The 12,097-nt window shown below is 41.2% G+C and overlaps 2 protein-coding genes across 3 annotated transcripts in view; one reads left to right on the top strand and one right to left on the bottom strand.

Moving 5' to 3' along the window:
* IQCK (IQ motif containing K) overlaps positions 1–2,217 on the top strand; it is a 175,298-nt gene extending 173,081 nt beyond the window's left edge. Inside the window, exon 9 of the mRNA XM_068244799.1 lies at positions 1,852–2,217. Coding sequence (XP_068100900.1) covers positions 1,852–1,958 — 107 coding nt within the window. The 3' untranslated portion in view covers positions 1,959–2,217. The remainder of the gene's footprint in view (positions 1–1,851) is intronic.
* Positions 1–12,097, bottom strand: part of GPRC5B (G protein-coupled receptor class C group 5 member B) — a 123,882-nt gene that overhangs the window by 30,808 nt on the left and 80,977 nt on the right. The window lies entirely within an intron of this gene.

Below are 12,097 nucleotides of genomic sequence, written 5' to 3'. Positions count from 1 at the left end.
TCAATGTATCTTCTGTGCATCTGACAAGCAGACTAAGATCCTGGATTGCTGATGCAGTGCTGAGTCTTGCTTCCTCTCATTTAACAGACCAACACAAGAGCCAATAATGTGTACCAGAATCAGGCATTGGATTATCAAGGACCTTTGCTCTGCTCTAGCTCAGGAGCATAAACAGGAATACAGTTGACTAGTTCTGTTTCATCTCTAGGTAATGGAGTCAGCTTCATAAGTCAGATCTGAGGCCTTGCTAACCCTCTGTGTCACATTAGTTTTGCCAAACAAACCAGCCAAATATGGGAAGAGATAACTTACAAGCATTTAAGCATTTTGTTATGCAAAATGATTGTCAGTGATCATTTTAGGCAATATTTTAGTAATGCTCCTTGTGCAGATCTGCTACTTATTCCTCGAGCATCACATTCCATCATAAGGCATTTATAAAGTGTGTATAAGAGCAAGACGTGACGATATGTGAGCCACATTAGGAACTGCTATAGTGGTAGGCCGAGTATTACCTGACTCAGCAGACCGCTGAAATCAAGGCCACAGGTAGCACCTGTACTCTTGACGTCACCCAAAATGATCATAGACAATTGTTTCAGGCAATGAAAATCTAATGCTTGTACACAAATTTAGCCATTAACAAATTGAGCTTTTAGTACTGAAGAGAGAGAGTGGATATATAAGGTGATCCCATCATTTCTGACAGCTTCAGAGTGACTGCAATTATGGTACACTGGGGCAGATCTATCAATACGTGCTTTGGAATTGGAAGCAAAAGTGGAGCAGCTGCTCATAGCAACCAATCAGAATCTTTGCTTCATGTACCAGCTCAAACCTGATTGGTTGCTGTCAGTAGCTGCTCCAGTTTTTCGTGCATCTGTGTTGACATATCTGCCTCACTGCTGACACTGTCTGCATCAAATATCAGTAGTATTCATTTATCCAGCAGTGTTCAAATCTTGAGGCTTTCTAAAACTCTGACTTTCAACTCCAGAGCTTCCTTAGGAAAAGTAAGTTAGGGTAAATAAGGAGGCAAATTGGTTGTTGTTTTTTTTCAGGAGTAATCCAACATATTTATATTTGACAGAGAATGGATATTAGATTGCATATTGGCTAGGCACGGATGGTTTCCCTATAAAGTGAGAATTCATTTTATTGGATCTTCATCCTATACTCACATTTTTTCCTAATTCTTTTACATAACAGTTGTAGTATCCAGTTTTTACAACAGGCTCACACAGTATTCACTGTATTCTATCATTGGTACACAGTTCTTTTCATATTACATCAGTATGAATACTGAGCTTGTTGCCCTTTTACTAGAGCCACACATGTAATCCAAGCCTTAGTCAACACATCATGCCATGGTAACGGCTAAGTATCTCTACTGTCCTCTTGTGTATTCTACCGCCAAATGTTGATCAGAGATTAATACTGCCAGTAATTATCATTGGTGTTGCCAAAACAAAAGAATCGGACTGCTGAAAGGATGCTTAGTTACCGTTTAAACACTCCTGCTAAACTAGCTTTCCATTGTTGATCTTGTCCAAGTATCATGTTTAGAAGTCTTATCGCATTGTCTACCTTTTCCACATCATTTACTAAACTGTTTAGTTTGTTGTCTGTTCATAGAATTCAACCATGACTGCGCAATTGTTTCCATGAGTACACCCACTCAGCACGATTCCATAGCCAGCTTTTGGATGGATGAGGTTGCTTTGATAACTGACTATTGTGTCTTGGTACAGGATGTTCTGTTAATTTTCTGACCACCAGCTTTAGAATTCAGCTAAGGAGAAATGGATTTGAAGTCTAAATACTTGTTTGTTTCTAACTTTTGTTTTCTAGTGGAAAAAGAACTACAAGACAGAGGACAAGCACAAGATTACACTGATAATTCCTGTAAACTGGACTCACCAATCCCACAAAGCATGGAAACTGAAACTCATGACTAGCCTCATATTGTGTTATTGTTTACTACAGTGGCCTTAAATGACCACTCCTGCGAAAAAAGTAAGCAGTTAAAATATGACAGAACCGACAGGTTTTGGATTAGTCCATCTCCTCATGGGGGACTCTCAAGGTTTTCTTTGTTTTCAAAAACATTTCCTGAACAGCATTTTAACTGCCAAACTAGTTAGGTGCCAGCCTCCCTACTCACTTACACACTATTTTTCAGTTAGACCTAGCAACTGCCGTTCAGGAAATGCTTTTGAAAACAAAGAAAACCCTGAGAATCCCCCATGAAGAGATGGACTAGTCCAAAACTTGTCAGTTCTGTCAGATTTTAACGGCATACTTTTTTTTGCTAGAGTGATCCTTAAATGTGAAATGTCTGCAGGGAGAACTACGTTTATCCCTGAGCACCCAGACAACCACACCTGTTCTTTGGTTAGGTTAAAAAAATAAAAAAGACAGGAGACTAGTTAATTGGTAAGAGTAAAAAAATAACATTTGTAGATATCATCCACACAGTATTTTATGTTTCATTTCCCATGTATGGTAGATTTTGTCCAATAGTAAATCTAAGGACCACGTGGCAAATGAATAGCAAAAGCCATATGTAAATCCATTGTGAGGGTGCAGCAAATGCCCTGCATGCATGGTTTTCCATTTGCACCAGACTTTAACTGCAATTCTGTAGTCAAACCATGGCTGAAGAGCTTGTGTACCTAAACTCTGAATAATAAAGCAGATCCAGCACACGTATTTGAAATGTCATAAGAGGACTGCTTTATCGAAATCCTTCTTAACATGCATCACTCAAAATGTTTAAGAGCAAAATACAAAACAGAGAAAGTAGGTTTGATGAGGTAACAAAACACTGTTACTTCATCAGGTCAAATGTGCCCAAACAGAAATTAAAGGGGCACTACAGTGAAAAACTGTAAAATTTAAAATATGTGCAAACATGCTAGTCCAAAACCTGTCACTTCTGTCAGATTTCTACTACCTACTGTAAGTGACAGCAACATAGGAGAAAAGTAATTTATGGCTCGTTTTACTCTGGAAAAAATGTACTTCTTATTTGTATATGTTTGCACATATTTTACATTTTACAGTTTTTCGCTGTAGTGCCCCTTTAACGGTTTCAGATCTAGCACTGCTTTGTCAGGATAGAAGCATTCCCATAACACGCATGTATATACAGTGATGTGAAAAAGTATGCCCCTCCCTAATTTCTCTCATCTGTTTTTGGTCTATAATCAGTTAAAATACAAACGACAACCCAACTTAGTGCAATAGAGCACACGATTTTGAATGCTCATTGGTAGTTACTATAGAAAAAAAAAGTTCAAATACCCCTATAAACACATGAGAAAAGTTAATTGCCCACTTAGTCCCTCAATCAACCAATTTACCTTGCTATGTTTATAGGTAAAATTAGAATTCACATACCCCAGTTTGATTGCCAACAGCCCTAAGATACGTTTTCCCCTGTAGTGTGAATCATACTTAATCAAGCATGGGATGGAAGACACTACCTATGAAACATTGCACTGTGAGCAGTAGAAGTTCTGCTAGTCCTGTGTTTTTCTTTGAACCTTTGGAGAAGCTTTATGTACACCAATTTGTCTGTACACCTAAAAAAATGTTTTTTTATGCAAAATAAAATTACTGAAACATTTACCACAAAGAGACTAAATGGGAAAGTCTTTATTTTTGTGTTAACATCATATTGAAAATAAAACACTTTCTATGCTATACAAGCCGTTCCTGTTTACATTGCCTTTACAGAATCATTATGGTACAGAAATATCTATGATTGTCTGTAATAATTTTAATCTGATTAAACAGAAAATCAAAGGGTAATGATCGTCAGCAAAAGGATACAATATAAAACACCCAAGTATGCAAAGAAAATAAATATAGCTCTGTTATAAACAAACCATCAGTCAGCTTCACTAAAAAAACAAAAAACAAGTGGTGCAAAGGATCAGATGGAGCTATCTACACAGTTATATATAAAAATAACATTCTTCACATTGGCTGAAGAAACATACAATGTTATCAAGATCTCCTGCCTGGGCTAATATTGCTACATGGGGTCCTTCTAAATGGACATTCCCCCCTAAAACGCTGCTGTACTTTTAGGAAAAGGCAAGTAATCTGACTCACCCATCAACCCATTGAATTAAACTGACACTTTGGTATCTCTAAAGTCATTTATGTAATGGCAGATAAGAAAATCATATAGTTTGCGTTATGCTGGGTACACACCATGCGTTTTCCCGCTTGATCCGCAGGTCGATCGGGATCGATTCGACTATTTCCGACATGCTCGATTTAGGCTTCGATCGTTCCTGCTGTCGATTTGTATGTTAAGTATGCAAAATCGACGGCAGGAACGATCGAAGCCCAAATCGAGCATGTCGGAAATAGTCAAATCGATCCCGATCGACCTGCAGATCGAGCGGGAAAACGTATGGTGTGTACCCAGCATTAAAGAAATGACAATGACATGGTTTCCGCTTTTTCCTTTTGTCTCTTCCAACTGACAAGCCTTTTAATTGCCATTATTTGACACACAGCTGCCGATCGAGCAGTTACTGCAGTGAAGTATTGGCTTGTCAGGCGTAAGAGAACAAATGACAAGGGGATCTCCTGCAGCCCCACTAACAGATTATTATTTTTATTTATTTTTACACTTGGTAAACTGGCATTTCTGAGAAATTTTTGTCTCAACTGTATATGAAGGATTGTAATCTGCGACTACATAAATGACTATAAAGGTAGTGGAATATCTAAACTTCCACTACAGCGGCATATTCTTGGTGTGGTATATTAGTTGCGATGAAACAGATGTCCTCAGAACAAAAATGTATTCCAAAAAAGCTTTATACCCAATATATACAAAAGATAGGGCCCAGTCACATATATGCATTGCCGCAATACTTCTGGATTAAAGGACAACTGAAGTGAGAGGTATATGGAGGCTACCATATTTATTTCCTTTTAAGCAATACTAGTTGCCTGGCTGTCCTGCTGAACCTCTGCCTCTAATACTTTTAGCTATAGACCCTGAGCAAGCATGCAGCAGATTAGATGTGTCTGTCATTGCTTTCAGATCTTATAATAATAACTTGTTTCTGGTGTAATTCAGACTCTACTGCAGCCAAATAAATAAACTGGTATTGTTTAAAAGGAAATAAATATGGCAGCCTCCATATAACTCTCACTTCAGTTGTCCTTTAAGGTCACTGCATACTGGGGCGGAGCTGCACTATTTATTTGATAAATGGCAACAAATAATTCTGTCTGGGAAAATGTCTGGATCTTATGTCACTGCCACATACAGTGGAGGAAATAATTATTTGACCCCTCACTGATTTTGTAAGTTTGTCCAATGACAAAGAAATGAAGTCTCAGAACAGTATCATTTCAATGGTAGGTTTATTTTAACAGTGGCAGATAGCACATCAAAAGGAAAATCGAAAAAATAACCTTAAATAAAAGATAGCAACTGATTTGCATTTCATTGAGTGAAATAAGTTTTTGAACCCTCTAACAATAAAAGACTTAATACTTAGTGGAAAAACCCTTGTTTGCAAGCACAGAGGTCAACGTTTCTCGTTTATTTCCTCCACTGTAGGTATCATATTACATACATGTACCCATTTGGCAATCAGATATGCAAGTCCAATGTGTACATTGTGTTTTGCTGGGTAAGAAAGTTGAACATTTGCAATGGAGAGATCAACAAAGTACTTTAAATCTTCAATGTATTGGGCTGCTAAATATAAGTTATTAAATGCTACTCCACCCAATGCTGAAGATTCATGAAAGCAGAACATTCCATTTGAAAGAGCGCACTGCTGAAGTGTTATCTGTACAAGTACCATAATGTTTATGAAATTCCATTCAGACTTCATACAGCTATTTACAACAGCATCACAAAATAGAGTCACTCAGAATGATCAGTAGAAATATAAGCTTGTGTACACTGTGTAGATTTCTCTGTTGTCTACAGATCCTAAAAGGCTGGCTTTGGTCAGTGAGTTAATAGTAATTATTTTAATTCAGTGGACCAAAACACTAGTAACTACAATGTAGCTAATATTTGGATCTTTCTTTTCTCTTAAATAAAGAGCACTTTTGCAGAAGTTACTGGTTTTAAAATAGTTATCAGATTTGAATTATAGGCCTCTAAAGGCTTGTACACACAACAACAACAAAAAAAAATATCTATATCTCCTGATGGGGATCCGTATCCAGTTCCTTAGACTGCAGCTGACAGATGCGGCACTAGCCTGCAGGCTAGCGTTGTGTACTGCAATGTCAGGAAGTGGAGGGAGAATAGATCGGCGCCGGTTTGTCATCATAAGAGCCGTGTAAGTGGGGTGAACAATGCTCTCGGCTGTAACGCCAGGTCGGATAGCTGGTTGAGCTGTCAAGAGGGGTCGGGGGCTGCTGAACACAAACTGGATTCTTGGCAGAGGTGGTTGTTATTGGCTGCCACGGCTATTTTTCATCTACAGTACGTGCAGAGATTTACTGTAAATAAAATAGTACATTTTATGCTGATCAACTTGGTTTTGAAAGACCAGGCACAATGCCACCTTATTTTTGTGTACCAAATCCACCTCCTGATGATGTCGCTACTTCTACCCCTAGACGGCTGATTTAGGAGATGGTTTTTGCAAGAGGCTGGATGCTATCTTCTGCCAGACCAGTAATAATCACAGGGGCTTCATCAGTGGCTGAACCCTGCAAACAAATTATGGGGATTTACAACGGATATGTTGCCATGCATGGAGGCAGCTAAGTGGCTTAAATATTACCCCTTTCTCCTTGCACTGCTAGATTCCCAGTTTTGCATTTGGGGCAGGATTCGATCTGCACGATATCATACGCCTTCCTTGTTTGCGTAGGTTTCCTCTAATGGCCCATACTCACGAGGGACTTTTGTCGCCTCAACACGCGGCGCGCGCGTGTTGCGGCGACAGGTCGCCCGTGAGTATGGGCCGCGCACACCCCGAACTGTCGCCCGCAACGGGCGCGCACCCCGAACTGTCGCCCGTCGCTGATGTCGCCAGGCGATTGAAAAGTTCAATCGCCTGGCGACAGTCGCCGCCCGCCGCAACTCCGCCGCAGCGGTCGCTAGTCCGCGTGAGTACGCGGACTAGCGACAGCAACCTCCATTGAGGTACACAGAGTTTCCGGCGGGGGGAGGAGGAACGTCGGCGACAGCTTCCGTCATGCCGCTGGTCCCTCTTCCGCGTGTGTACGCGGAGGGACCTGGCGAGGAGCTGTCGCCGGCCTGTCGCCCACACGCTCACGTGTGCTGGCGACAGGCAACATTTGCTGCCCGTGAGTATGTGCCATAAAGCTACATACACATGAGGCACGGATGTCTGCAGTTGCATGGAGACAAGCAACAGTTGAAAGTCTCCAGCAACGACAGTTGTATACAAGCAACGATTGTATACACGCGGCAACAACCTGTCTGCAACATAGCAGAAACTGTTGCTCAGCAACTTCTGTCGCAGGTTCAATGAACTGTCGGACTCACAAGAGTAGCTAGAGACTAGCATACACACGACCGCACCGACTTGAGACTAGGGACGGTTGCTGCAACAGCTGTTGCCGGGGATTGAACAAGTCAATCGCCTGGAGACAGCTCTGATTAGCAACAGTTGCTTGCTCGCGCCTCATACACATGGAGGACCTGTTGCTGCAACATGCGCGCGCCATGTGTTTCCAGCAACAGTTGTAGCCCGTGTGTATGGGCCTTTATGGCCCATACTCACGAGGGACTTTTGTCGCCTAAACACGGGTGTTGCGGCGACAGGTCGCCCGTGAGTATGGGCCGCGCGCACCCCGAACTGTCGCCCGCAACGGGCGCGCACCCCGAACTGTCGCCCGTCGCTGATGTCGCCAGGCGATTGAAAAGTTCAATCGCCTGGCGACAGTCGCCGCCGCAACTCCGCCGCAGCTGTCGCTAGTCCGCATGAGTACGCGGACTAGCGACAGCAACCTCCATTGAGGTACACAGAGCTTCCGGCGAGCTTCCGGCGGGGGGAGGAGGAACGTCGGCAACAGCTTCCGTCATGCCGCTGGTCCCTCTTCCGCGTGTGTACGCGGAGGGACCTGGCGAGGAGCTGTCGCCGGCCTGTCGCCCACACGCTCACGTGTGCTGGCGACAAGCAACATTTGCTGCCCGTGAGTCTGGGCCATAAGAGTTCTGGGCTTTTAGCACTTATAAAATGTGGTACAGAGCTCTGTTGACATTAGCGATGAGACTGCATTGATGATCTATGTACTGCGCTGTTGAAAAATGTGATAATGCTATACAAATGTGTAGTAGTATAAACATGCTATTTAATATTTAGAGATTTGTTGAGCATCTATCAAAGTTTAGGCTTCACACATGCAAGTTTCCATGCGTGTTGCAAAGATTCAGTAACCAATATCCCCTCTGCAGCTGTACACACTAAATTCGGTATACTGTACATACATATCAAATAGCGGATGGCAATTCAACAATCATGCATTATGTGAGCTAAAAGTAACAGTATCAGTGCCTAGGTGTAGCTGCGGGCAATGTGAACAGAAAGTGAGGTGAAGTGTTTCTAGTGGTGTGAGAGTAAGAAATGAATATTTTTTGACAATTGGCAATTATGGAAAATATTTTAGTGTCTCATTTTTTTTAAAGCCATCTCTATTTAGGGAATTTTCAAAACCTTATGAACAGAAAATAAGGGAAAATTAAACCCAACACAGACAGCAGTCAAAGCCTTACAAACATAGCTCCCAACTGTCCCTCTTTTGGAGGGACAGTCCCTCTTTCTCTCTCATTTGGCCCTCTTTCAGGACTAATGTACAGACCAACTGTAAGTAAACATTTACTTGACTCTAAACTCAATCCCCATCCATTAAATTGATATATTTCTTATTTTCAAATGTTAATATGAAGGAAAGTAAACCAGGATAGAAAGGTCCAGTGTGGTTTGAATTCTAAAACATTTTTCTTATGAAATCTTTATGGTATGCATGACTAGGGGTGAGCTGGGGGCGTCATTAGGGGTGTGGCAGGCGCATAGCTTAAAGCGGACCCAAACCAAACATTTTTTTTAATTCAAAATATTTACTTGCACCACTCTTACACATACAAATATAAATAAACACTCCTTCAAGCCTATGAGCATTTCAGTGCATGCTTTTCACCCTTCTCTTTTCATAACTAGGGTTATACAGGTGGCAGCCATTAGCAATTCCTCCATTGCCGGACACCACCTACTCCAGCATTTTGCCGGATTCTGTCCCGGCAATATGAAAGGAAGGGAGGGGTTCCTCCAATAAATGTAAATTATTTTATATTTGTCATCATGCAGTTGAAAAAAGGCTGCTATTTATTATTATAATTTAGAAAAAACATTTTATTTTTGAAACCTTGTATTTTTAATTTGGGTCCACTTTAAGTGTCCCTTTTTCTTATGTCAAAAGTTGGGAGATATGTTACAGATGTTCCAATCCTTCCCCGCTGTAAAATCCTAGAATCCTAGTTTGAAGTTCCACTCTAAAATTCTTTATATTCCAGAAGAAGATAACACTTTTTGCTCAGTAAACTTGGATGAACTTGTATTAGAACTGCAAGGTGTGAGGTACTATGTGTGTGTGAAAGGTACAGTAAAGCAGGCCATACACTGGCTCGATTCACGGCCGTTTCGACAGCAGATCCGATCCTGGGATCGAATCTGCTGCCAATCGCTTGCGCTAAACGCACCCGCCGATCCGATTCCCTCCCGAAATCGGATCGGTCCGTCGATCGCGCCGTGCGGGAAATTACCCTCGATCGCCCGGCGGTAGGAGCGCGTCGCTTGCGGCGTACGATTCGGGCCCGATCCGAGCATGTATACATTACCTGAAGCTGGCTCCGGGGTCCTCTTCTCCTCGCTGCACCGCATTTCCGCATGTCCCAGTGTACGCTTATACTTCCTGTGTCACTCCGGTGACCAGGAAGTTGAAATAGAGGGCGCTCTATTTGAACTTCCTGGTCACGGAGTAACACAGGAAGCGCCGGGATGGAGCAAGAACAGCGGTGCGGTGCAGTGCGGAGAAGACGCCCGGGAGCCAGCCTCAGGTAATGTATACGGGGGGGGGGGGGGGGGGGGGACAGGCGGCAGGAGCAGCTGAACAGATTGTGATCGGTTTCAGGCTGAAATCGATTCACAATCTGTTTGCAGTAAAGGCAGCCATACGATCCCTATCTGATCAGATTCGATCAGATAGGGATCTGTCAGCTGGTCGATCTAATGGCACATCGACCAGTGTATGGCCACCTTAAGTGTGGAAACTGTGGGCTGATCTGTGTGTAACAAGTTCATGTAGCCAAAATACACCATTTCCCTTTGTAAGTAACGTTAGCAGCGTCGTTTAATTCCCAGCTTCACACATCACCAATGTGGATATATTCACCATGACCGTTTATATAGTTATTTCTTTACAGACTTCACTGCAAGGCATGTTGCAGCATTTGCAAGGAAATTTATAAACTGAAAGAGGTAGGAAGGAAGCGAAAGCCTAATCTTGTGGAGGGATAATTATACAAATCAATGTTTTTAAATCTTTTCTTTTATTAAATCCTTATTTTTTTATTGTTATTTTCCTGTCATACTAGGTGTTGTGACTCCACATCGCTATGGATATATATTCATATTCAGACCTTTTATGTTTTATTCTAAAAATATAGTTTTTCTCATAATATAATTTTCATTGTGATATCAGAAAAAGTGCAAAGAGCAAAGGAAAAGCAAAGATTAGTGGTTCCAGAAACATCTACCAGCCTGCATTTCTTGCATTCAGCATGCATTCAACATTTTCCAGGCTTTATAGTACATAGGGAATTCTGCAGATGCTAGGTAAAGCATTTGGGCCAATGTGCACAAAGTCTGCACTAAATTAAAGACTTATTAGGATTGTGAAATTTTCTACAAAGGTTTCGGTAATCATAGAGACAAGAAATATCTACAGGGGTGAAAGTAGCAGTGAATTTCCCAGACAATCTTTTAGCATATGAAATAGTCGTTATTTCATAAATACAGCAGATGTTACAAAACATAACATTTATTATAGGAAGAGGAACAAAGCCAGATGTAAGAATTTGCTTAAGTTGAATGAATGGAGATTCAAGAGTGGATGCTGGCTCAATTCAAATTCCTCCTTTCATACACCCTCCCTCTATCGTTCACCCAAAATATTTCAGTTCCTGAAGTACTTTCTTTGGCTTATCCCATTTGTTGAATGATCTACAAGGTGGGCCATTTATATGGATACACCTTAATAAAATGGGAATGGTTGGTGATATTAACTTAACTGTGGCACATTAGTATATGTAAGGGGGGAAACTTTTCAAGATGGGTGGTGACCATGGCGGCCATTTTGAAGTTGGCCATTTTGAATCCAACTTTTGTTTTTTCAATAGGAAGAGGGTCATGTGACACACACTTATTTGGAATCTCACAAGAACAACAATGGTGTGCTTGGTTTTATTGTAACTTTATTCTTTCATGAGTTATTTACAAGTTTTTCTTTGTTTACAGCCATTGACATGTCACCGAGATTAACACGTGAGGAGTGGATAGAAAATGTCTTGACATCTGGTGAACGCAGTAACTGGGTCATTGCAGCAGATTTCTCGTAGGGTGTCTTGCATTGAAATCTTCTGCAATTCATATCCGCTCCTCACATGTTAATCTCGGTGACAGGTCAATGGCTGGAAACAAAGAGAAACTTGTAAATAACGCATTAAAGAATAAAGTTACTTTAAAACTAAGCACACCAATGTTTTTCTTGTAAAATTCCCAATAAGTTTGATGTGTCACATTACCCTCTTCCTATTGAAAAAAACTAAATTTGGATTCAAAATGGCCGACTTCAAAATGGCCACCATGGTCACCACCCATCTTGAAAAGTATCCCCCTCACATATACTGTGTCACAAACAGGAAGTTAATATCACCAACCACTCCCATTTTATTAAGGTGTATCCATATAAATGGCCCGCCGTGTATATTTGACCACTAGGGCATATGTAATATATATATATATATATATATATATATATATATATATATATATATATATATATATAT

The sequence above is a fragment of the Hyperolius riggenbachi genome, chromosome 7 (assembly GCF_040937935.1).
Source record: "Hyperolius riggenbachi isolate aHypRig1 chromosome 7, aHypRig1.pri, whole genome shotgun sequence".
NCBI classification, from domain to species: domain Eukaryota; kingdom Metazoa; phylum Chordata; class Amphibia; order Anura; family Hyperoliidae; genus Hyperolius; species Hyperolius riggenbachi.
The sequence above is the reverse complement of the archived record's forward strand: the minus strand, read 5'-3'. Positions and strand labels throughout refer to the sequence as shown.